At 41.9% G+C, this 27,034-nt stretch overlaps 1 protein-coding gene across 7 annotated transcripts; it reads right to left on the reverse strand.

Moving 5' to 3' along the window:
• Positions 1-794: 794 nt before the first annotated feature.
• On the reverse strand, positions 795-26,754 carry mbnl3 (muscleblind-like splicing regulator 3). 7 transcript variants are annotated; one of them, XM_034093536.2, is made up of 9 exons: positions 26,497-26,754; positions 17,526-18,480; positions 8,015-8,179; positions 7,195-7,398; positions 6,441-6,680; positions 4,439-4,589; positions 4,073-4,108; positions 1,477-1,565; positions 795-883 (listed from the first exon to the last, which is right to left on the reverse strand). In XM_034093536.2, the coding sequence occupies exons 2-9, from the start codon at positions 17,697-17,699 to the stop codon at positions 881-883; spliced, it is 1,062 nt and encodes a 353-aa protein (XP_033949427.1). In that variant the 5' UTR covers positions 17,700-18,480; positions 26,497-26,754; the 3' UTR covers positions 795-880. The 7 variants fall into 7 exon arrangements, with proteins under 7 accessions (XP_033949427.1, XP_033949423.1, XP_071060722.1 ...); XM_034093532.2 differs by having other exon boundaries at positions 4,439-4,610; XM_071204621.1 differs by having other exon boundaries at positions 4,069-4,108; positions 4,439-4,610.
• Between the last annotated feature and the right edge of the window lie 280 nt (positions 26,755-27,034).

Here is a 27,034-nt window from a genome sequence, read left to right on the forward strand (position 1 = left end):
TTGCAATTAATATAATTCCCTTACATTTTCTTGCTATAGGTTGATACGTATTGTAACAACTGTAATTGTCTTCATTTGCGATACCTTTCAATGTATGTTGGATCTAAGTCTCCTCTGCAGCTGAGCAGATCAATCAAAGGCACAACAAATGAACAACAATTTGGTGTTCCTTCAGTCGAGATGAGAACTAAATGAAACATGATAGAACACAAACGTCACATGTGTAGCCATCTTGAAACGTAAACATGATATGAAACACTTTTGACAACACTCTCTGGATTTAGACCAGCGGCAGGTCCATTTGTCACTTTCATTTCCAGAATAAGCTTTTTAAAGTTTTTGACTTTGGGACAGTCAGAGTCAGGGGTCGCCTCATTTGATGGCTCCAACCCATGTGTGTGTGTGTGTGTGTGTGTGTGTGTGTGTGTGTGTGTGTGTGTGTGTGTGTGTGTGTGTGTGTGTGTGTGTGTGTGTGTGTGTGTGTGTGTGTGTGTGTGTGTGTGTGTGTGTGTGTGTTGCACTTTTAAGGTGTGTGTGTGTATATGGCTGTAAGAACAAGGGAGCTCTATTGCTCAGCCTGATCGAGTCAGTGTACAACAGTATCACGTCCAGGCTTGTATTGCGTCAACATTCGCAGCTTTCTGACGTTCACAATAAGACGTTTCTCACTCTGTAGGAGAGGCACATGTTTGCTGCATTCAGGAAAGATGGCCGCCCTGGTAGTGCACAGGTTTGGGACTTTAACTAGGGTTTCGGGAAAGGCTTACTGAGTTTAGCGCCACCGGAGCCGCCATCAGCAGTTTGGGGACGGGACAGAAATGTGTTTCCATGGGAACGCACTGGAGCTCCACTGGATCCGGAGTCAGGAGCTCGGAGGCGTCTACTGCAGGAGAGACAGAGACTCAGTTAATATTTGCAATGTTTAGCCAGTTTCATGACAATGTTTGTGTGCTTTTATGTATTTTGAAAAGCCTCCAACTGCAATTACATTATAGTTTAAAAAAACTGACAAAATATAAACAATAATAACATATGATGAATTGAAAAGTATACATGTATACAAGTGGAAACAATATTGTTCACATGTTGCTCAGCCATAGACAAACGCTATATCTCCTTAATGGTTGGAGAACTGTAGAACTTTTGCAGAGTAATGTGTTTTTGTGATAAAAAGCACATTGACACTGTATCTAAGGGGAATTCACAAAAAGTAAAAGCATTTAAATGATAGCGGGGTTGCTGTATGCCCACAGAGACAGACAGTGAGGCGAGTTGCACCAAACTACGATGTTGAAATGCAGAACGCTTTTATTTGAACTGTCATCATTTGCTCTGAACACAACAGACCTGAAGGTGAAGACAGATGAGATGTGAACACAAAACACGTGACACTACAGGTGGGGGTTTCCTTAACCTGATGAGTTAAAGAAGACTACGACTCTAAAAATAAAAGAGAACTGGAACAAAAGAGCAAACCTGATTCAAGGCGGCAGATTCAGCGAAAACATTGGTGACTGGGGTCGAAGCCGACGAAACAGTTGAGGTGGCACCGTGCATCATGGGAACTTTTATTCAGGCGAGTCAGACGAAAGACAGAGGATGTGGGAGGGGAGGAGGACGGGAGGGAGGGAGGGGGGACAGGAATGATATGGTTACCATGGCTAAATGTGTCTGATCAAAAGTCATGGCACATGTCAAGTGATATTGCCAGGATGAACAAATAAAACGACACATGCAAACAAATAATAAAGTTACATTACTGATTAGCAAGACAAAAATAATATGCACTGTTTCCGCAACAAATGATAGTTAAACAAACAAGGCAATACACAGGCATACAATCTGATCAGACTGGAGCATCTGATTGTATTCAAATAAAAAGGGTGTGTGTATGGAGGGAGCAAATGATCCATAAGAGAGAGAACACGCGTTTTTAATAATGACACACACACACACACACACACACACACACACACACACACACACACACACACACACACACACACACACACACACACACACACACACACACACACACACACACACACCACACACACACACACACACACACACACACACACACACACACACACACACACACACACACACACACACACACACACACACACACACACACACACACACACACACACACACACACACACACACACACACACACACACACACACACACACACACACACACACACACACTTTGTTGTTACCAGTTTACGACCGGGCAACTCTCGGTCAGAGATAGTTATTGTTGTGGGACACCTGGAACACATCCTTCTCTGGGTGTAGATGACCCCGAGCCATACGCGACAACAAATGTGATTCAGTGTCCTCAGCCGTTTAGTCTATCTATTGAAGAATGTTGATTTTTACACTCTGAACTAGTTAAAACCTGGAACTACAGAAGAGTTCTTCAGAATTGATTTGGCATCTCAACCGTGTGGTCAACTCGTGGCCCGTGACATGTCTTGTCAATTCTCTGGCCGAAGCTCCAAATAAACCCTCAGTGTTTGACATCAAAGCTCCAGCTCTCCTCGTGTCTCTCTGAGTCCTAACTCTCCATTGCTTCAGAAGTTTCCCCCACGGTACACAAATTCACAATCAACTAGTTGTTCATTAACGTGCATATTAGCAGTATATTGGCTCTTTATTAGTCATTATAAAACTCTTATTAATTCCTTATTCTACAATACCATATTCTCCCAGTACTAGGCCATTAGCTAAGAGTTTTTCCTTAATAACCCTCTAATTAGTGCTTATTTATTTTAAGTAAGGAAGTTGTTGTACATGAGTTTTGGTCTTAATATGCTCAATATGGGCCTAATAAGGCAGTAGTACCACAAGAATAGTAATTCTCCCATAATTACACTAAACAAATATTGTCTATTCTTATGTAACAAGACATGAAGCTACAAGTGTTATTTGAGTCAAAATAACTCAAAATTAGGTATTTCTAACTCCGAATGTGTTCCCTATTTTAAAGTGAAGTCTTGTTCATAACAAACAAGCTAGCAGTTTGACTCTAATATGCATGTTGTTATTTATCTTCTTTACTTGTTTGTAAAGCACTTTGAGCACCAGGAAAATAGCTATATGTATGTATTATTACTATTATTATGTTAATTAACAACAACTAGTTGATGGTGAATAAGTGTACCTTAATATAAAGTGTTACCACAGTTTGGATTTAACTGTAATTACTTCTAATAATAATGATCAGTTGTGGCTCTACACGCAGCTCAAATAAGTCCTTTTTTGTGTGAGGTTTTTGGGGTCTGGGGAGGGATAACCTGCAGAGTCCCCTCACCACAGAGTGCAGGCACTGTTCAAGAGACGCATGCACACATGAACACACACCCTGCATGCGTGCACAGAGAAATAAATGAATGACTTAAATAAATTAAAGATAAATGTGATTGCAGACATGACACATAGACATGATGCAATGAAGAAGACAATGGGCTGAAAGCTCCTTACTTTACCCCCATATATGGTCAATGTGGTTTTCATTGGCTGACTAAATAAACTGCATTTGTAAAGCTTTTTCTATTCTTTTTGAGCCCATTGGTGAGCAAGGGATTAAATGGACAGTTCACCCCAAATTAAAATGTCCCCTTACCTGTAGCGATATTTATAAATCTAGATAGTTTGGTGGGGGATGTTGAGTGTAGGAAATATCAGTCATTATGATGTCGGCCTTCTCTCTAGTATAATTAAAACAGATGGCGCTCAGCTTGTGGTGCTCAAAGCGCCAAATAAAATAATCCCCACACCTCTTTGTGAGTGGATTAATGTAGGAACAATTCTCTTTACTATTTCACTGCGTAGAAGGAAGTGTGCATCTACTCATGGAAGAGAGGCTCGAGACAGTGCAAGATGTAAGCATTAAAAGCATCTTCCTCTGCTGAGCTGTAACATTAGTTATCTGAGACGAAGTCACGGATTCCATGAGCGCATGAACACTTCTTTCCGAGTAGTGATACGGTTTACGGGTGTAGTTCGGTAGAAAGGAAATAGTTCCAACACGTTGATCTCCAGCTCTGATACAACTGACCTACCAATGTCTCCTGAGGGCATCATGCACAGAACAGAGCCTGTCTCGTTAATGTTAGCATAAAGGAAGAGATGGATGAGAGCGGACGAGAAGGAGAGCAGGAGGAGAACAAAAAGAAAACAAAGACAAAGAGATGTGGAAAAAGAAAAGGTGCAATCAGCAACAGCAGGTTCAAGGCGAGTGAACAGGTTCAGGTTAGTGCAGGCAACACCAGGCTGTCACTGAGAGCAAACACACACAGTAAAGCTGTATTGTACAAGTGACTACATAAGAAACCCTTGCATTTGTCTGGCCAGAATCAGGCTCTGTGATTGAGTTTACCTTCATGTGTGGTGACAGTATGATCGTGTTTCAGTGTGCAGGGACTCACTGGTGGGGATGAAGGTTTGCTGCTGCAGCTGCATGTTAGCCAGGGCTTGCTGGTAGTGGAACATGCTGGGGTTAAAAACGGCGGTGGCTCCGTTGCTCTTCTCTAACATCTGCCTCTTTGGAAGCTGCTGCATGCCACCCGGAGGGAGAACCTGGAAAGATAGAGGACTCATCTATTACAGGCAACGTAAGTCACCATTATGTCAAATATCACTGCTGATGATACACAACTTTATATGTCATTTTAAACATGATGTTTCACTTGTTTTCATTTTCTATTCTCCTGGTTCTTTAATGACTGTCTTTAATCTTGTTTACATGTGCTTTTATGATGGGTTTCTTTTGCTATTTGTCTCAGAGATTTGTGTAAAGCACTTTGAATGTTCTTGTTGTTGAAACACACTTTATAAAGAAACATGTCTTGCCTTAATTCGAATGACTTTTTGAAAAGGTTGCAAAACATAATGTTTTTAATTTGACAAACATTGGCAAAATTAGACAATTTTAATTCCAAACGATGCTGAAATGCATTGCTTTTAAACAAAACACCAAGATTATTGAAACTCTATCTACTTTTCTCGCTGTCTTTTGTCTTAATGTGTTAAGACTGGGTCTTAGGACATTAAGTAAGGACTATCTTTTCATTTGGCTTTTTATGTAGGGTAACTGTAATGCTACCACTTTTATTGTTTGGTTTTATTATGATAAAAAAATGTTTTTCTGTGTTTTGTTTAGTTTTTCCTCTCACTAATGCTATTGCTTGTTATTAATTATTTTCAGCTCATCTTATTTAGTTTATCACTATATATTTTCTTGTATCTTGTTCTTCTTCTTATTATTATTATATTCATGACTAGTAAAAGTATCTGGTGCCATCTCACTGTAAAATCCTTAAACCCTTCATCCAATTAATTTTGGGTTTTCTGTTTTCGCCACCAGAGGACGCTGCAGTGTGTCAGATTTCTGAAGTGATGCAGGACGGCCCAGAGGTCGGCCAAGTGCAAAATGCTATCGCTATGATTTCATTCATTAATGTGGAGAGGGCTGAAACATCAAACTGCATTGGAAGATAACCAAGGGAATGATTGACCTATAACAGGGAAGTACAATTATAACATAAAAACACACATATCACATTTTAGGATGTTTCATTCATAATTCTTTTTAATTATCCTCCCTGATTACCCGGAATAATTAAAGCTTAGATGAAAAATAACAGCATAAAGTAAAACCATGGATAACATATGTTTTCCATTCCTTTCATTATACTTTGCTTCATCTTTTTCCAGCACTGCGTTTCTTGTTTTTCCTGCATCAGCACTGCAGATTGACCTGATTATGTTACAGCTACTCTCAATGCTAACTTTAGCCGTGTAGCTGAGAGCACCGGCTCAGTCTCATGCACAGTAGGAGACATTCATGAAAAAACATAATCCCCTAGACTGCAATATCACATTGCAAGCTGGCTAAGGGATACTGCGATACCCTGATCCTTCATTGCATCAGTAAACATCATCCACGTACAGAACTAAAACATCTTCTCCTGTTTCACTGCTGGGTTGAGCAGAATGTTGATTTGTAACTTCTGAGAAAGTGAGTTAATTTCGGGTTTACACCTGAGCATGTTCACAATGTCATTATGGGAAAATGTAAGGGCCACTAATACAAAAATAATAGGAAAAATAATGTTGAATTTCATTATCAGAGGAGGAACCAGTTATTTTGGTTTGTTTTTTGCATTTCCGAATTGAAGGAAATGTTGAGATTGAAGTAGAAATTAAGGGAAGAAACGTTGAACTTCTGCGAATTAATCTAAATACTAAGGGTTGGCACATATACTCAAAGTTAATCTGTGCTCTCATCATTTCAGCTGTATTCTCGAAATGTTAAATTACTGAAAAAGTCCTCTTCTAACATTAGCTTTCTTATGACTGGCCCAAAAAAAACGTAATGTTGAATTTGTTGGTGTGCAGAACACAGAGTCCTGAGTGTGTGTGTCTCACCATGCCTGTGCCCGCTGTGTTGTGGCTGGCTTGGTGCTGCGCAGCCTTGATCCGGGCCTGCAGGTGAGCCGGAGGGTGGAAGTACTTGCACTTGTCTCGGCTGCAGCGGCCTTTGATGTAGTCCATGCAGACGATGACCGAGTTCTCGCTGCAGTCCACCATACCGGCCTCCAGAGGGTGAGCGTAGCGGCAGTCGCTCTCGCCCCGTGTGCAGTTACCGCGCTGGAACTCTCGACAAACCTGCGAGACAAAACTGTTAGCAACAAACTGTTCTGTCCGCAGTATCCGCACAAAAACCACCAGACTCAGGGACAGTTTTATCCCACAGGCCATAAGACTGCTAAACACCTGAGTTCTGCTAAGTCCCCCGATAAACATTCCTGTTGTCATCTTGCAATATACTCATTTATATAAATAGTTATCACCGCAATAAACCGTATTTAATTTTGTATTAATTTACATTATTTAATTGTATATTCTGTTCTTGTACATATCCCATATTCTATTGACATGTAGACTTTTTGCACTACTGTTTATTTTGTATTTTATTATATATGTTGCATTGTTGGAAGAGCTCAGGTCAGCAGAATTTCATTGCCATTTCTACACTTTAGCTTTGTGCATATGACAATAAAACCTTTGAATCTTGAATACAATCTTGAATCTTGAGGGTCAGAAGAGCTGTGATCAACATTTACCCTTCATCACATATCGGCCAAACATAGAAACACAACAACTGCCCCGGACTGCATACCTCCAGCTTGTCCGTGCGCAAATGTTTCTGAGCGGAGGTGCCGTTGCCCATGGCAGCCAGGCCGGTGGGGCTCCCAGGGACCAGCAGGGGGGCGCTGGTCAGCATCTCGGGCATCAGGCTCATGCCGTGGCCCATGTGGCTCAGATAGGGACTGAAGGCCATACTGGGACACGTTCCCAGAGAGGGCGTCATCGGGAATGTTGTCTGAGGGAGGGACATCAGCGCAGAGACCAAAGAGACACAACAAGTTATAGCAGAGCTTTCGCTGGCGTTAGGACAGGAGTTGGTGGAAACATAAACAGAACTTTGTTTTTGACAGCATTGAAAACCATGTAGTTACTTGAAGTTGTACAATTACTTTGAACATTAACATTGAATTAATAATATTTAAAAGCTCAAGCTCGTCAGTTTTGATTGCAAATTTCACATTTACTTTTAAATTGAATAAAAACAAAGCTACCTTCCCTGTCGCTGAATGATCCTCAATGAGTTTTAACCAAAAATATGAAAAACACTCAAATAAATAATAACGGATAAGTCACAAAGTATTAGGTCAATTAAATGTTTTGGCTATTTAAATGAATTTCAATATTTTATATACATTAAAGTAAGGGATAGAAAAATAATATTTTTGATCTCCCATTTCATCTTTATTGGAGAACAGAAGTACATATATATTTACTGGGGGCATAACTTAATGAAAGTCCTATATTATTACCAAATAAATGCCACTTTGGTTAAAACATACCTCAGAGTACACACAGTGCAGTTAATACTTTGTTGAATAAATGAAATGTTGAAACACATTAAATATGCTCACTACGGGCTGCAGCTGGGCTCCAGGCAGCATGAACTGCATCTGTTGAGCCAACATGGCCGCCGCGGCTTTCTGCTGGATCAGGTTGTTCCTCCCATTAATCTCCAGCTGCGTTTTCAGGTGCGGCGGTGGATGCAGATATTTACAGTTCTCACGGGTGCAGCGCCCCTGAAGAGGAGAGAGGAAGGAGGGAGGAGCAGTGTGAGAGCAGGGGTGACACTGAGAGTCATGTGACACTAAATCAATCACGGGTGTGCCTTGACATAGAGCGCTCATCACTGTAATCAAGCTTAATATGTTCAACTAAACATCAGGAAGCGTGGGTGTTTACAGAGCAAGATATGTACAGTACATTCTGGTGAAATACAGCAGTAATGAAGTCCCAGAAGACTGCATATTGGATTATTCATGAGAAATGTGAAACCACTTTCTAAAATGTTCATCATTAAAAAGTACGCTATGCTGGAAACAACAACGATCTGAGCAACACAGTAATGTAGAAAGTCAATAGGTTTTTCATGTTTCTACAAGAAAATGACTTTGAGCCATTGAGTCAAACTGTACTTCCTACTTTGTACCATTAACAAGTTACGTTTAAAGCGTTGTGAAATGACAGGTGGAGTATTTGAACCAGAAGCACAGCAGAGTCAGATAAACCTCGCTGACAAGAGATAAAGCTGGAGAGTGAAAACACATGCTCGACTCTCACTGACCTGTACGAGACATTTTTTTATCTAGTTCCACTCAATAAATAAGCTACTTAACAGAAAGAGAAAGATATAGAAAGAATGTATCTGACTGACTTCAGCACATGGAGTTGGTTGAATTCAGATCAGGTTAATCAATCTATCATCATCATTTAAACTTGTAAGAAAAACTATGAAAGTACTTTTAGCAAAAACAACTCAAAAGTTTTAAAAAGCAAAAGCACTTGATAAAAATGGGTCCTGTCAATTATAGGCAAGGCAAGGCAAGGCAAGGCTATTTATATAGCACCTTTCAACACCAGGCAATTCAAGGTGCTTTACAAAAATGAAAGACATTCAGATAAAGGCATTTCAAAACAGTAAAAGATAATTATAGGTTATATTATAATTGTACATTTCTACAGCATTTTATTATAGCAATAGAAATGCAACAATGCTATCGCTAATTATTGTGTTCTTCATCTCCATTACTCCTCACATTCAGAAGGTCAAAACATAATGGCTACGCACAAGTGAAGAACATTTTTGATTAAGTGATGTACTTTTCAATTGGAACAAAACAACTAATTATTCCAAATTAGACATGCTTATCTAATGAACACAGAGAACTATTCATGACTATTCATTAACAAGTGCAGCATGTCGGCTTTGCATGCTGGGCTTATTTGCATAGTCAAAGCATTTGTATTGGTCTGACGGCAGACAGAGTGTGCGACTGCAACCTGAGTCTTACACGTGTGCATGTAAGGTAGATTCTCTGCATAATAAATGTGGATGAAACAGCAAGAGATGAGATTTTGTCGCTGCTTTTAATTGAACTATTCACATCAGCCATAACCAGCCTCATAGCTAGCCACCTGGCCTCCGATCCTCCTGACACCTCGGTTGACGGACTGGTAGCCCAGTACAACACTGCTCTTTCCCTGAGTCTCGACTCACTTGCCCCCCTCATTACTCGCACTGTCTCCTTCACCCACTCAGCCCCCTGGTTCACCACCAGTCTCCGTGCCATGAAAGCCTCTGGCCGCCAACTGGAGCGGCTCCACAAAAAATCTGGCCTCACCGTCCATCTGAAGGCGTATAGAGAACATGTCAAATCCTACAAGGACGCCCTCTCAAAAGCTAAGGCACACTACTACTCCTCACTCATCGGTGACCAACAACACCACCCCCGTATGCTCTTCTCCACCATAAACTGCCTACTCCGCCCAATTGACCCCCCCCAACAGCAGACGCCCCCGAGCTTTGCACCAGGTTCCTTGACTTCTTTGAGCACAAAGTCAACTCCATCCACCAGGAACTCCAGGCCTCTGCCCCATCCCATCCACATGCCACACCACCTCCAGTCAGTGTTCGCTCAACTCAACACCTGCCTCAATGTTGTCTCTCCTCCTTTGCACCAGTGGATGCCACACAGGTTACCAAACTTGTCTCAAAAGCTAAGGCTACAACCTGCTCCCTCGACCCCATGCCCTCTGCCCTGGTCAAAACTTGCCTACCCATTCTCTGCTCCACCATTGTTAAAATCATCAACTCCTCCCTGGAATCAGGCAAGGTTCCCGCCGTCCTCAAGATAGCAGCGGTCACCCCCATCATCAAAAAACCTGGTCTGGACCCCGAGGACCCCAGCAACTTCCGGCCGATCTCCAACCTTCCTTTTCTTAGCAAGATCATGGAAAGAGCAGTTGCTGCCCAACTCCACCATCATATGTCCGACCATGAGCTCTACGAACCCTTCCAATCAGGCTTCAGATCCAACCACAGCACAGAGACGGCCCTTATTAAAATAACCAATGACCTCCTCATAGCCGCCGATTCAGGCCTCGTCAGCATCCTCATCCTCCTGGACATCTCCGCCGCATTCGACACAGTCTCCCACACTATCCTACTCAACCGCCTATCCGTCTACCTTGGCCTCTCTGGTACAGCCCTCTCCTGGTTCCATTCCTACCTCTCCAACAGGCAACAGTTTGTGACCATCGGAAAATCCAGCTCTCCCCCAGCCCCTGTGAACCAGGGTGTGCCGCAAGGTTCAGTGCTCGGCCCCCTTCTATTCAACATCTACATGCTCCCCCTCGGTGAAATCATCCGCCGACATGGTCTCAACTTCCACTCCTATGCCGACGACACCCAACTCTACATCAGTACCAATCCATCATCCCAGCTACCCCCACTGTCACTTGTCAACTGCCTCAGCGACATCCAAGCCTGGATGTCAAAAAATCTACTTAAACTCAACAATAACAAAACAGAGCTCATGGTTGTGGCCCCAAAAAGACTGCTCCGGAAGGTTGGAGATCTGCTCCTCACCATCGATGGCGGCTCCATCCACCCTTCCCCTGAGGTTTGCAGCCTGGGCGTCACTCTGGACTCTAGCCTCACCTTCAACTCCCACATCAGGTCTACTGTCAAAACTGCTTTCTTTCACCTACGAAACATCTCCAGACTCCGGCCCTCTCTCCCCGACCCCGTTGCAGAAACATTCATTCATACCTTCATCTCCTCTCGTCTGGACTACTGCAATGGAGTTCTGTTCGGGGTCACCAGCAAAGCCCTGGACAGGCTCCAGTACGTCCAGAACTCTGCAGCCAGGCTCCTCACCCACACTAAGCCCTGGCAACACATCACCCCTACCCTCATCCACCTTCACTGGCTCCCGGTCAAGTCACACATCCAGTACAAACTCCTCCTGCTAACCTACAAATCTCTCCACTCCCTAGCCCCTCCATACATCTCTGACCTCCTTCAGCCCTACACCCCCTCTCGTCACCTGCGGTCCTCTGACAAAGGGCTGCTCTCCATCCAGCGCTCCAAGCTGAAAACATTTGGCAACAGAGCCTTCAGTGTCGCAGCCCCCACCCTCTGGAATTCTCTGCCCTCTGCAATCAGGAATGCAGACACTCTGGACACCTTCAAAAAACACCTCAAACACCATCTGTTCACTCAGGCCTTTGGCCTCAACTAATTTACAGTCACTTATTTCCTGCTATTGCTCTGTATGTTTATTATTACCTTTTGTTTTTTGTTTTGTAACTTCCCATTGTAAAGCGTCCTTGGGTTTCGTGAAAGGCGCTATATAAATTGAAATTATTATTATTATTATCTTAAACTACACTAACTTTTATCCATGTATTTTTTCTTTTAATGTTTATTTTATTAGCTTTTCTTTTTAATGACTGATTTTAAATGCCGTTTTCTTAATGTCTTTCATTTTTTGTAAAGCACTTTGAATTGCTTTGTGTTGAAAAGTGCTATATAAATAAACTTGCCTTGCCTTGCCTATAAAAAACATTCTCACTCGTCATTTCAGGTTATCAAATAAATGGAATATTGTATAAAAGCAAACCAAAGTAGAACTGCAGTTGAGGTTCCTCTGATGAGCTCATAACACAGCACACGGTATCAGTGATTAAGGCAGTTCATTTTTGGCGTCATTGGGCAAAAACATAACATAATGAAACTCAAGGGGTACTCCAGTGTAGGCGGTTTTTCTGGAGAAGGTAAAACAGTCACCTTTGAGTGTTATTCATTCAGACATCATTCGATTCTGATTGTATTACAATACCATTAGCATTATAGCAGCAATTCTTTGATCATTCTGTTTCCTTTGCAACTATGTGGTCCCTTTAGATAACACTGTGCAAGCTATGGTTACTAGAAGCTAAACTATTAGCAACATTTCTCTGTCTGGGATGTTTTGCAAATATTGCCTGTCTCTCTTTTTGACAAGTTAATTTTCCTTATTTGCAGTTGTGGCCAATGCTGGAAAATAAACTTTGCCTGGAGGACATTTCACTGTTGAATCAGTCATTCAACATCTGAAGGGACATGCACATGCATTTGTAGAACAGCCAATAGGAACGCCCTCCCCCTGACCTTGGATTAGCCAAAGTACAAAAGAGATCCTAATTCCTGAAAACAAGCGCTGAGAGAAGGTGCAGGAGTTTAATATTTCAATCGGACCACTTGAAAAACAGTATGGTGAAATTGTATAATGGAATTCTAGCCAAATAACTAATAACTTACTTATGTTGCTGTTGTTCTGTGTTTTAGTCTACCGAGTCTCATCCTAATTGAGCAGCCATAAACCATTTTTATCAAAAGTATTTTTCCAACTCATTTTTCAACTTGTCATTTTTGTCTTCTTGTGAATCCCTAAATCAGATGTTGAGCCACTTATCTTAAAGCAATTGATTTTACCTCAGCACAATGTTAAAGCTGTGTCCTTGCTCCCTGCTGGAGTGTGTGGGGAAGGTGAAGATGGTGCTGCAGGAACACTGCAGGTCAACACACACTCCGCAGTCTCCATTAAACCCCTGGGCTGACAGCAGCTGTCTGGCCCTGCAGATGAGCTGTTAACCCGCTAAAGTATCAACACTGAGCGACTAACCACACCCACACCCACCAGCTCTCATTAGGGGCTGGAGAGAGTGCCGCACAAACTGGCAGCAGAGAATAAAAAACTCTAAAGACAAAGTGACGTCATGGTGCAGAGACTCTGACGGTGATGGATGATGTCGCACCGAGATGATGACACAAAGTGTTTCAGCAGCAGGAGAGCTATATAGGACATCTGCAGTGTGTCCTCTACCAGCATCCAGGAGGGATTCACACGACCTCACAATAGCACACAAGCAGAACATGTAGCAGCCTGAAAACGGTCGGATTGGCTTACACAAACACCTTCGCCTACACAGGAGAGGAGAGCAAGCTTTGCGTCAGCAGGCTGTGTGTTTAGGGATGAGTCTGTAATGAGGAGTGAGTCCCACGAGCCCAGCAATCCTCAAACTCACGGAGAAGGAAAAACACTTAATAATGTAGCACTTCATGCAGTCTGTGCTCTTCAGCTAAATTAGTTGGACAAAAAGAAAGGAAAGATACAAAACCTTTAAAAAAGGCTATAAAATGTGGGTTGGAGGAGGAGGAGGCCGATGAAACGTGGCGTTGAGGAGAGTAATGGGTCAGGAATCTCCCTGTGGTTGCCATAGCAACACAATACGCAACACAGAGAGTCCCTGTTAGTGCAGCAGAGTGCTGCATCAGAGAGGAGATCAAATCATAAATACACAGATAAAACTGGCCATAATAAAGTGGTAAAAAAACAAGCTTCTTTTGGCTTTCAATATGAAGTACATGTGAATGGTTATAAAATAATGACACTGTCAGCCTTTTTATTGGTTATCTTTAAGGCTTGCTTTCACTATGCAGTTCTGTCTGACACTTGGTACAATCTGCTGGGAATTAGAGGGCTTGATTTATGGCACGAAGATGTGGAAAACAAAACGCAGTGTGTCCTGTGCTGCGTTGCCAAGTCTTTTCCAATGGAAGCAGTTAGCACAATCTCCAAAAGTTGCCATCATGGCCGTTATACGCTCATTTGCCTATTGGTAACGTCATTTTGCCAGCATTTGCATAAAGCATAGTCTTGTCTTTTGCAACAGTGTGGGAGAGATCCTGTGCAGTTGGCTGAAGAGCCGTGAACAGTGATTACCCTGCGCAGCATTACATATGAATTACACTATAATATATGTGAATTTATTACTTGCTTTTTCCCTTATGGTCTGAATAATTTCCTACATTCTTGGTTAATAGTAGACTCTGCAGAAGACAGCAAGATATCAGGTCGTCTTTGTGGCAGTAGCACCAATAATCATTCAAAATTAAATGAATTGTATACAATGGGATGGCACTTTGATTCAGACTGAACTATCTCAACAACTGTAGGATTAATTAAGATGCAAATGTGTTCAGACACTCATGTTGCTCAGAGGAGGACATTTTTAATTTGTAATCTCAACTTTAAGATGGATTGCAATGCATTTTGGTACAGAGATCCACATTACTCAGCCGGTGCGTCTTTAATCGTAAAGATATTACTACAAATATGCTTCTTCCAGCCTCTAAAATGTGAAGATTTCCTGTTTTGACTTTGCCGTTTATGATAGTAAACTATTTATTCTTGGGCCCAATTTCTGATTAGACAACAGCAGTACTTTAAAGAAGTCGTCTTTGGCCTTTTTATCTATTGTCTGTCATGTTAATTTGATTAAAGGTTAAAACGCTCCATGGATTAATCGATACTGAAAATGATAGTTAGTTGCCGCCTGACCATGATGTCATCCAGAAGTGACACTGCAGTTGAATCTGCTGCACGCCGGGCAGATGTGATGTCCACACTAATCATTGGAGATGACAGCAGCACTCCAGTTAACAAGGTAAAAAGAGCCCCCCCCCCCCCTCTGCAGCAGGTTCAGAATGACCAGACAGAGATAATGGAGGAGCAGCAGAGAACGACGGCGGTCAGCTCCAACCTGCCTGGAGATGCCAGATATGGTAGGGATGATGAGGAGGGAGGCCATTAGCAGATAAATCCATAAAATTAACAAAGAAGGGAGGGGTGGGCGGGGAGCAGGAGGAAGGAGTGATGCTGTTGAACGAGGCACTTCTTTGTTTTTTCCAGCCAGTCAACCAAAAACATCGGCCGTCAGCTGAGAGTAATCCTGAACAACACAGAGGGTAGAAACGGGCTATGGAGGTGGCTGCTGTTGACACAGTCTGCAGGCACTAAAACCCTGTGCAGCTCCTGATAAAGAAAGCTGCTTTGACCTTCAACTGTCACCAACTTCAGTCCTTTGTTTAATTAACAACACACCACGGGGGGTGTTAAACAACCTAAAATAGCCTGTAATGCTTGTTCGCTGCATGTAATACAAAACAACTAGCTTCTTTCTCCCATCAATGCAACCAGTACAGAGCCAGACTGTTGCTCCGTGCTAAAAACAGCCGTGCCACTCAGGAAGATCAAACTATCCAATGGGTACGCACTCCTGTGCTGTTGCTAGGCCCCCCTCTCTGTTTCTCCCTCTCCATCTCCCTCCTGCTCTGGAGGACATAACACAGAAAAATGGCTGAATAATAAATTCTAACTCAATAAACGTGGAGACAGCAGCTGCACTCAGACAGAGAGCCCCTTGTCTGGGTCTCACTTCTTCTCTGCAAGCAAGCATTTTGAACAAAAAAACACAACAGCAGTGTTTTCTCAATTTAAGAGAAATGGCTATTGATAGTCGGAGCTCTTCTACAGTAAAGCATGATCACTTCCCAGGCTGTTTTTCCTCTACGTAAGAGTGGGGCTAGTGTGGTTCTGTGGTGGATCAGCTGAAGTGATGTTGAAGCAGCTCGGTGATGGACGGAGAGAGTGTTGGGAAAGAGGCTTTACGAGAAATGTCAATCATGCAATGCAACATGGACAATGTATATCTTTATCATTACTCTGAAGTTGTTATACATATCTACATGTGTGTATTAGAGAAACCTTAATTGATTGAATGTTTGAAACAAGCCTATGGTTTGTTGATCTGACATGACCACCGATTAGTTTTCTATATCCTATTTTTCTCGTGTCAAATTAACAGAAAGTACAGCCACAAACATCACAAAGAAGATGTCATTGAAGTTCTTCAGAGTGATTGTAGAAGCCAAAAAAGTTGCAATATTTGAACACCTCAAAGTCCAAAAGTCATGTGGTAATATGCCTGTTTTATCGCACAGTGACAATTTGTAACACAGCACCTGAAATACATCCTCAATTCTGATTGGCTGGAAAGTGTGGTCAGACATGATAACAGCACATCTGTAATGCAGGTGATGATTAGTATTAAACTGTAAGTCAATATAGCAACAACCAGGCTCAGCTCTGTAGATAGGAGCTAGGGTTTTAGTGAGAACTACATCAAATATGTTTCAGCCTGTTAGACATTAGTGAGTGTGGACATCCTATTTTAGGAGAAAAGCGAGGACACCCCCCTGTACAACTTTCATATCATGACCAGATATGTGTCCAACACCAGAGACCTAACGATAATGGTGACTATCCCTCTAATATATATTTTATTGTATTACACCACTGTGTGTCACAACGACAGTCACCCCACCTCTCTTTACCTTTTCTTTTACCATCTCATCCATACGTTCTAATAGATGCAGAAATGACCTTGATCTTAGAGGTGCTCAAATTAAACCAGTCACATTTAAATGCATCATGTTTTACACCTCATGTCACCGTTTTCATCGCTTTAGACTCCATGATGACAGGCCAGAAAAGTAATTTTCAGCTGATATAGGAGATCATTCTGTGGGAGACTTTTTCAATAGTTGACAAGAAGCTTTACCATAAACATGATTGTGTAACCGCTGAATCACAAGGAGATATTTGATATGATTAAATTAAAGACATTCTTAATAAATTAGAAACCTGTAATTGGATCAGCTGAACAAACATGTGTGCAAGCTTCCAGGAATTAGTTTGGTGTATTACATTTACAAAAATATGTTTATCTAAAAAGAGAGAAAAGATGCTTCGAGTTCATTTTGCATCATATAGCTGAGGACACCCGCATACTGTCGCATCTCCTCTAACACTTTAATCAGCAGATGACACCCTCAACAATAGCTTCATTAACCAGAAGGGCGTTCAGAGATGATGACCTCCGCCAAGGCCGTGCCGTCTCGCAAAGTCAACAAAAGTGAGAAATAATTCAGATTTCATTAAAAATGTAATAGTCTACCTTGGCGTTTGTTATAGCCTTTAACCAAGTTCCATAACAATTGGGCCAGTAGTTTTCCTCCTTGGTGAAGTTAAATATAATTATAGGTGGGCCTCATCACCTGAAACAAAGACCACTTCTGCTGTAAAACACAAACAGGAAACCCTGTGTGTATCTGTGTGTGCCAAAAGTCATCAACTAGCTTGACACCAATCACAATGTCTGAGCAAACAGTGTGTGTAATATCTTTTGCATTGTTACCTTGAGCGAGTCAAAGCAGGCGATGACTCGGCCATTCTCCACATGGCAGCTCCGGGCGGGGTGAGCAAACTTGCACTCGGCATCAGATCGCGAGCAGGTGCCTCTCTGAAACTCACGACACACTTCCAGGGTCAGCCATTTGGTGTCCCGTCCCATAGTCATGCTGACAGCCATCAGAGTTGCTCACAAACAAACTGTCTGGCGAGAGCAGGGGTGACTAATACTGATGCAAGAGAAAAAAATCCCCAGCAACACAGAAACAGAAGCTAAAAGAATGTTCTGTCTTTCCTCAGCTTGAACAGGCAGCAAGTCCTCTCGGGTGGAGAATTTTAGGGGATGTTTATTAGTTCTTCCTGGGAAAAGTGGCAGCTGAAGTTCAAGATAAAGGGGGCAAACTGTGAGCAGAGGCCAGCTCCGTCTCAAAGAGCAAAAAAAAGGAAAAGCAGAAGCTACCGCTAGCTATCACTGTTGCACACAGAGCATCTGTGCCTTCACCTGAATGGACTGACACCCACCGTATGTCATTGTTACATTCACGTCAACATGGCCAGGGTCGGGGCAGTCACTGTGGTTATGTCAGAGTAGCCTGAGAAAGAAGATTTCTGTGGGACAGAAACAAAAGCAGAACCTTATGGGGATGGTGTCCTTGCAGTGATGAGACGAGGAGGCGTTTCAGCTCAAGGTATGTGGGGACTGCAGCTCAGTAACGTGGGATGGATGACTCTGTGGCTGTCAGGATAAAATACAGCCTCCATTCAAGGCCAAGCACACACTTAGCCCCGTCCTGCGCTCATCCAGCAGCACACGACCCCTCGCAGTAGGCACTTTGGAGTTCCACTTCCTCCTCTTATTTCAGTCTCTTTCTCATCCCTCCTTCGCTGTCGTCTGTTCTTCTGTTGTCATCCTCTTCACTGACCTCTCTGCTGCATGTCCTTGCTTGTTGTCTCTCTGTGGACTGTAAAAATAAAGAGAACATTAAATCAAAGCGTTGGCAAAAAAAAAAAATGCTTGTAATGTGAAGCTACAACCTCGTGTGGAGCTTGTTTAAACAGAGGGTGACGAGGACCACGAGGCAGGAGGGTGGATGGGAAAGAGCCAAAGAGAATAAAGCGAGGACAAACAAATAGGGGAACAGAGCAAACGGGAGGGAGGGAGGCAGCAATGAACAGGAAAGGGCAAGCTATGTCTTGATTAAGTGATACAAGAGAGGGAGAGAAAGAGAGAGATACAGAGAGAGGGAGAGATGGAGGATGGAGGGAGATTGCAGGCAGGACAGAGACGTCACTTCAACTCCCCTGAGCTCCACGGAGCAGAAAGTAATTGACTAACTTGACATGAATCATGCTGTAATATTCTGTGAAAAGCTGTGTCCTTGAAGTTGCACCGGCTGGCAAGTGTGTGGTCGACACTGATGATTCCCAGACAGTTATTAATGTGAAGGGAAGAAGTAGGAAAGAAGAGACAAGGAAGAAAGAGAGGGGGGGTGGGTCTTCACAACTGCAGCTGCTGTACTCAATGCACGGCTGCAGCCAATCGGACAGCGTCTTGCAGGCACGCAGAGCAAATAAATGACCAATGACAGGGCGGTTTCCACAGCAGCTCCTCCCTCCACAGAGCCTGTCCCTGTTCCTTTCTGGATTTGTTCACAGTCATGGCTGAGCCACATGCTAATATTCAAACTGTACAACAACTCTGACTCCCCACAGCTCCTCGTGGACGCGGACGAGGAAGTCATGTCTTATTCAAACAGTGGACTGTGCTGCAGTGTGATGCAAGGAGGGGGGATGCATGCAGGGATCAGAGCGACGTGCCCAGACACTAACTGAATACAGATAACAATCAGTGAGGTGGCTCAATAAAGATACCCTCAGATGCAAAACTGCCATTTAGCTTCAAAAGAGAGGGCAAAGTCCAAACTGCATTCTGGAGTTGGTTAAAATTAAAGAGGAAGTACCACTGTCCTGTCTGAAACATAGTCCTGCATTAATGCACAAAGTGAATAAACAATAGATATGCAGGAGAGGGTACAGAGTACAGCATGAAATAGGAGGAGAGGGGGGGGCTGGAGCAGATATTATCAGTTGCTGCGTCTGATGGCGGTAGACACAGACGGAGGAACCAACGGGGGGGGGAGAATGTGACGGAACGAGGGTGTGTGTGTGTGTGTGTGTGTGTGTGTGTGTGTGTGTGTGTGTGTGTGTGTGTGTGTGTGTGTGTGTGTGTGTGTGTGTGTGGAGATAGACAGCCCAGAAGGAGAACACCGCAGTGTAGTGGGAGACAGAGGGATAAGGGGGAGGTGGGAGCTGAATTGATACACCCACCTTCAAACACAAGAACAAAGACACATCCCAACCCCAAAAAAAAGAGAGGCAGGAATGGGAGATGAGCAGGTACAGCAACTGCTTTGCTTGCTTTACCATTATGCTTGTCTATGCCTCCTCCTCCACCTCCTCCCCACAGCCTACCTACAGATCGATGGAAACTTTTCCCAGGGGGACAGAACAAGCATTCCTCCTGCAGCTTTGCCTGTCCTGCATTCAGGTCCACATCATTGTCAAGCGCCCTTGCTTACGCACACCCTGACGACGCAGCTCAATATGCAGCCCACATCATCAAAATGCTCCCGAGCAACACCCCTCACTTCCTCCCCTCGCTCTCGCCACACCAGACACCAAATGGCGCACAGTTGCATTTACGAGCGTTTCCTGGAAAGCTACGCAGCAATGCTGGCTCCCCTCCGGTGCCATTCCAGTTAATATGTCACCCTGTAGCTGTGGACATACAGAGTAACGACCTTCCACTAGCTGATATTTACTGCTGTGGCTCTGCTTTCCAAGAGTTTCACACTCTGGAAGATGTCCCCGACTGTTTCACCTTCCCTTTTTATGTTCACCTTTGGCCTCTACTAGGGCATTTAAGGGTACTGAAAAGTGATGTATGCATGCAGTTAAAAAACATAGAAATTAAGCTATGGTTTATTGTGTATGTTGGTTACATTGTGATATGCCTACTTTGGTTGGTGATCAAATGGAGTTTCAAATAAACAGTAAGTATGTTAAATTAGTAGGTTTCTCTTTAACCTCAACTCTCACATTAACAAAGCATTGCTGACATGCTCATGATTAGCAGGGCAATGTTTACTATGTTCAACATCTAAGTTTAGAATAGAAATGCATCAATTAGTCGAGTAACACAAACACAATTGCCAATAATTTGATGATCCAGGCATTTACTCATGCAGATCATTTAAAAACAAAAATGGTGTTAATTGCTGCTTTCAGTCTGTCCAATATGTACTTTAAAACATGTGTTTTCATTATAGATTGACAAATCAAGGTATGTGAAGACTTCGACTTGACTTTGAGAAGCTGTGACGGACATCTTTAATTCATTTCTTCAATTGTATAGACCAAATGATTAACTAATTAATATAGGATATAATTAGCAGATTACTTGATAGAGACATTTTAGTTTTGGCCAAAGTTATGCCATACTTAGTACTAAACACAAAGAACAGCTGAGGTTGATGGAATATCATTAGTTTTGCAGGTATTTAGTCATAAATTAATGCATTTGACCGTTTATCATTTTGACCTTACTCATGAATAAAAAAGGCTAACCAAAGTTATCACAATTCATCCTGGAAGAGACATGGAAGTGTGTGCCAAAATGTTAAGTACACATAGACCTATCAGCACATTTTACAATGAATCATTTACCGACAACAGCAGACAGGTATAACCCCCATATTAAATCCAAGAGCACGCCATCTTTAAAGATGTCTCCACGTTGTTCAAAACCCAACAAATATCTAATTCAAGTGTTTTTTAAGAGACCGCTCTCTTTAGAAGTGCAGATCCTTTAGTTTGGAATGAAACATCGAGTGCCAGGCTGTAATATTGCACACAGTGGAGATAAAACATGAGGAGGCCAAGCGATCCACAAACACAACAAACAGCCAAGAAGCAAATAACTAGGAGGCAGATGAAGTGAAGGACGCGAGTGAGAAGTACTCTTATACATAAGTACTTATAGCTAAACACTGATCAAGAGCTCTCTAAAGAGAGGCTTGATGCTTGAAGTTTGAAACTAAAACTCTCTTTGTTGTTAACACTTCTCAAAGTAAAACAAAATATATATGAGATAGTAGGTCTGGGAAATAATTGTATATGATTATTTTTAATGTTTTTCAATGGAAATGAATAATTTCTACAAACTACATTTGCTTTTAGGGAATATAATTTGAGGATTGCATTTTCATATTTACAAAGGATAGCCGGTGTTGAGTTTAAAATATGTTTTTATTTTCATATAATTTCCCCTGTAAAAGTTTGTTTACGCTCAAGTTCATTAAAAAGGAAAAAATACACGGAGCGTTTCAATTGCCAAGAATGAGTAAGAATACAAAAATAGAATTTACCAAGTGGTCTTCTTTATACATATATGACATATCTATATTAACTCATAACTACAAAATGTGCTCTATGCGAAACGACTTAAAGCTTATAGAAGTTATTTTTCATTGATCAACTCGTCAATAAAATAAAAATGTAATATGATCTATATGTTTTATTAAATGAAACTCAACTTTACTCCCCCACAATTATAAAAAGGAAAACTGTAGTAAGAAGGTGTATTTTGTGTAAAAATAATCTTGGCACACTGAATTTGTCCGGCTTTTAAAAATGCAACATAAACAGACGTTTGCAGGGATGCGGCATGCTGAATAAATATTGAGTGCCTCAGTTACAACGTCATTATGCTGCTGCTGCTCCAGGTGTCTGCAGGGAGGAGAGGGGGTCCAGCAGTGGGGGGGTAAACGTGTAGGTGGGACAGGAAGAGGGGGGGGGGGTTGCTGTTGACTCCGGCGCACTGCGTCCATCATCAAACACAGTGCACCAAAGGGCTCCCGGCGGGGTAACCTTCAGCGAGCTCTGACGTCTGCCTTATGGAGGGACAGTCGGCCGCGTGCAGCACCTTATCTGCTTCTCACTGACAGATATATCAATAAAACTGTTGGCCGCACATTAAGTGAAAGGTAAGGTGACACATTAACAAATAACCAAATGCAAAACCGCTGTTATTTCTCCTTTTAGAGTTTCCTTTTGCCGTTTTCTGCTTAATCATGGTTAAGCAGGGGAATTATGTTGGTGTCTGCCCCTTTGACTTCTTCCCAGTGGGCGAGGGCCATATTGTTGTTTAGAAGTTATACAAATCTAAAGTTGTACTTTATTTTCATTATAGAAACTAGATTGGAAACACTTGATAAGCATGCATTTAAAGTGTCAAAACAGGTTGACAGAGACAAAAAGTGTCAGTTGAATAATTCGAAATACTTGAAAAATTGAAGTACTGAAAGAAGATTAAAGTCAGAAAGGTAAGATTGCTCTATTTGTGGATTTATTGTGAATAGCTCTGGATTGTGGAGAATTTGGTTGAATGTGTAAACAGGTATTGAAATGTTATTGGCTAATTCTGCAGAGAGAACAACAGAAGTAGAACAAGTTGCAGTCTTCAAGAGAAAATGCATGTGCATGTGTGTGTGTGGAAACTTAGCTGAAATAGTCGAAATACTTAGAGATAGACAAATTGGCAAAAAAAGAAAAATCAGTTAAAATGGAACAGGGGAAAGAAGTTAAAAATCAAGCAAGAACATGTCATAATTCAAAAACAGTGTGTCCTATGTCTCTCTTAAAATCACGTCACCTTCCTCCTCCTACCGCCATACAAACAAAAGTATGTGTCGTAAAGTCTATGGTCGTAATTCAAAAAAGGACTAAACAGCTTCAATTAAGGTTTGAGCACAACATTTTAAATTGAGAGAAAGTTTTGAAAAGACGAGGAAGATTCAGGTAACCTTCCAGAACTAAAATACATGTTGGTATTCAGAAATCTAAGCTTGCCCCATTATTGCTGTAGCATTTTGTTAATATGTTAAAAGGTGTGTTAGTTTGATACAGCAGATCGACAAAGAAAACAATAAGATCGTAAAACTATGGAGAACCACCTGGAGAAACAGAGTAAGTGATGTTATCCTTTATACATTGTAAAAAAAAAACATTAAGCCCATACTCAAGAGTCGCAAGAATCTGTAAAATTCCTCTAAGAGTTTTTGTTTAGTTTTTTAATCTGGAGTTTCCCCCTCTCCAAAAGCCTGGTGAATTCCTTGTTCAGAGGCACATGTTTTGTAATGAATACTGTAGCTATCAAAATGAAAATATGATCTTTGATGATTTATTAGAAAGCAGTAAACAAGAACTGGTACAGGACAGGATAATGTCAATGACAAGGTGATTGATTAAAAAGCACAAGGTAGAAGATCCATAAATTATAATGAGAGTGAGAGCTAGCAGCAGGGAGGGAGGGAGCAACATAATTAGGTTAAGTATCAGTAATCCTTTGGGCTCATTAAAGCACCACCGCTCCAATTCAAGCAAACATACAACAAGCCTTTTCCATCATAGCATACAAAAAGCATGAAATACATGCAGTTTAACTTGCCCGCTGCACTTTTATTCATAATATGAACTAGGCATAGGCCCTTGAGATTTTATATTTGACTTTGCTGGTTGTGAGCTTGGAGTTTTACCTCCCTGTAGTGAGATTATGAAAGTTGAATTGGCCCTATAATGCTAATTTTCAGGTTGATATTTGTATTTCGTGCCTCTACTGCAGTGGTTCCCAAACTTTTTGTGCCCAAGGCACACCAAAGGACAATTAAAAATCTCAAGGCACACCTATTGTGCAAAATAGCCCTTATAACACGTGTTATCACTCATATCATGTAAAATATCTGTACATGTGCATAATTATTTACTAATGCCAAATAAAATATGACAAAGACAACTATATTACTCATGAAATATTTATTAATGACGTATTTCAGAAATGTATTTAAAACGTTATCAAATTAGGCTTCATCAAAGCAGCAACACACTCATTTAAACCAGACAGGTCACAACATTAAAAATGGAAAGTCAGCAGAAATTCAGCACAGAGAACCGTCAATGCAAGGAAGCTGCACTGCATTGTCCTGAACTACAAATTATAAATGTAACATTTCAGTAATCAGCATTGAAACATGTGCTATTGTAAATATTTTGCCGATTTACAAATTAGTGAGATACATGTGCCTGTCGGGGCACGCATAATTTTTTAATCCTTGGTGGCCACTCGCAAGTCCTGTTCAACAGAGAGCCGTGACCTCCTGTTGTTCTTCATGTAAATCAGAGTAGAGAACGCCAACTCCAGAGATGGGGTCGTTACTATTTTTTTTTTAATATATTACATATTACTTTAAAAAAAGTAATATATTACACTACTTTGTTACTATCTACATAAAGTAACTCGTTACTTTACTCGCCGAGCACGTACGAACTGCGCATGCGTGAGTGGCAATAACTCTCCTTACCAGCAGGCGGCGGTAGTGTGTATTTGTCATTCAAAACAGGCAACAACCGGAAGACAGAGAAGAAGAACAGACCACTACGTGATATAAACAAACAACAAATAGCATGTGCGTTAGCTGACCTTAGCATGTGTTCTTTGCAGGTGTGTACTGATATAGTAAATTAAATAATTATTTTTGTGTAGTTGTATATTGCAATAATAACGTATAGTTGTCACAAAATCCCACGGCACACCCGGACTTGACTCACGGCACACCAGTGTGCAGCGGCACACCGTTTGGGAACCACTGCTCTACTGTGACATGTTTACATGTTTGAGTGTTCAAAAAGGTCTTTATTCTCCTCATACTGCCTGTGCTGCAGCACCTCTTTTAACCCTCTGTCCGAAACCAGAGCCCAGTCTGCTCTGATTGGTTAGCTGGCCGACTCTGTTATGATTGGTCAGCTGCTTAGAGAGGTCCCGCCCCTTAGCCTATTCTGTAAATGATGTTGGAGCGATAGCCAATAGAGGCGCAAGTGTTACATAGTGATGTAATTATGTTACGGAAACAAAGAGTCAAATGGAGGCATTTCAGGCAGTTCAACTTTGGGATTTTGGCCTTTGCAGACCATTCACATGCACAGAAACCTATCTAACACACTACAGGAAAGGGAAAAGCCATTGGGGCACAGAAAACTATGCATTATAATTATAGCGCCCTATAACGAATGGAGCTTCCCCAGGCAGTTAATGTCTGTCTGTCTGTGGGAGAAGGTAAATGAAAACAGGTTCTGTTGGAAATGTGGCAGCATGCCCATGTGTGTTTGTCAGTTATCAGTGTTTATATTAACTAAAGAAAACTAGCTAGACTGGTGCAGAGTCCACAGTCTGGAGGAACCGCGTGGACCTGTCTTGACAGGCTGAATGTATTGTTAAATCATTCAAGATGATGGGAATACACATACTGGGGTTGTCTACAGTACATACTGTAGTGGTGACAACACTGTAGCTATGGTGGTTTTATTGTGTGACTCCTAAGGCTAAACAAGGACATAGACTCCCTGCACTGCATGCATGCATGGCTGGCTGCAGAATCCTGCAGGCATACAGAGAGATAATCAATAAGGAAACTGCAGGTGCTGTCCACTCATGTCAACTGTAACTGAATTAAATATAATATTACAGTTAGCAGAGAGACTCAGAAAGTGAATTCACATGGATTGTTTTGCCCTTCACTCTTTGCTGGCATGTCAACAAAAAAGCAACTTGCACTTGATACACTGGCAGTCTGGCACAGTTAGAAACCCAATACAATCCTCATTCAACCAAACCCTTGAGTGCAGTTTCACACACAAATATGACAGGCATCATTTGTATGCACACAACTCTTAGCAGACCGACCCAAAGCATGTCAAATGTGACTGTTACTATTTATTACGCCCGTAATTAAATACAACAAAGGCGCTTTGGGATATTCCACGCAACAGGCAAAGAGGAAAAGGCATTTCAAATGACTGCAACGTGGATTAAATATCTAAAAACATTCATATATTGGTGCAAACTGCGCCAGACATGCCCTTACCTTGTTATAGTCCAGTCGGATTCAGATGTCTTCTCCTAAATTAATAAATGTCGTTTAAAATGTATACTGTATGGTTATTTTTCACAAAACGTGTTGTTAATCGGATATACAATCAGTATTGCCTAGAAATGAAATAGGAATGAGGAAAAAAGCGCGTTTTCGCTAGCTAAATCGAAGCATGTAAAAAACGTGTTGCCGCCGCGGAGAGAAAGACGCGGGTCTGGCTGCTGAAATGTTTGCTGCGACTATATGCTCGGCTGCAACACTGACTGAACACACAGCAAAATAACAGATTTGAAAAAAATCAAGAGGGAGGGCAAAATGGTGAGGGAGGAGTTCAGGAAAAGCGAGTGTGTGTGTGTGTGTGTGTGTGTGTGTGTGTGTGTGTGTGTGTGTGTGTGTGTGTGTGTGTGTGTGTGTGTGTGTGTGTGTGTGTGTGTGTGTGTGTGTGTGTGTGTGTGTGGTGCGTGCGTGTGTGTGTGCGTGTTTGCTTTCGTTTATTAGATAACGTGATTAGCATTGGGGAGAAATCAAAGTC

Source organism: Pseudochaenichthys georgianus, chromosome 10, assembly GCF_902827115.2.
Source record: "Pseudochaenichthys georgianus chromosome 10, fPseGeo1.2, whole genome shotgun sequence".
Classification (NCBI taxonomy): Eukaryota; Metazoa; Chordata; class Actinopteri; order Perciformes; family Channichthyidae; genus Pseudochaenichthys; species Pseudochaenichthys georgianus.

What these genes read in the sequence shown, in the direction of transcription:
- mbnl3 (XM_034093532.2), bottom strand. Translation starts at nt 17,699, where the DNA reads ATGGCTGTCAGCATGACTATGGGACGGGACACCAAATGGCTGACCCTG. An exon ending in ACACAGCGGGCACAGGCATG is followed by an intron (nt 4,611 to 6,440) that starts GTGAGACACACA and finishes TGCCTGTAATAG; the next exon opens with ATGAGTCCTCTATCTTTCCA. An exon ending in GATGCCCTCAGGAGACATTG is followed by an intron (nt 1,566 to 4,072) that starts GTAGGTCAGTTG and finishes CCTGAATAAAAG; the next exon opens with TTCCCATGATGCACGGTGCC.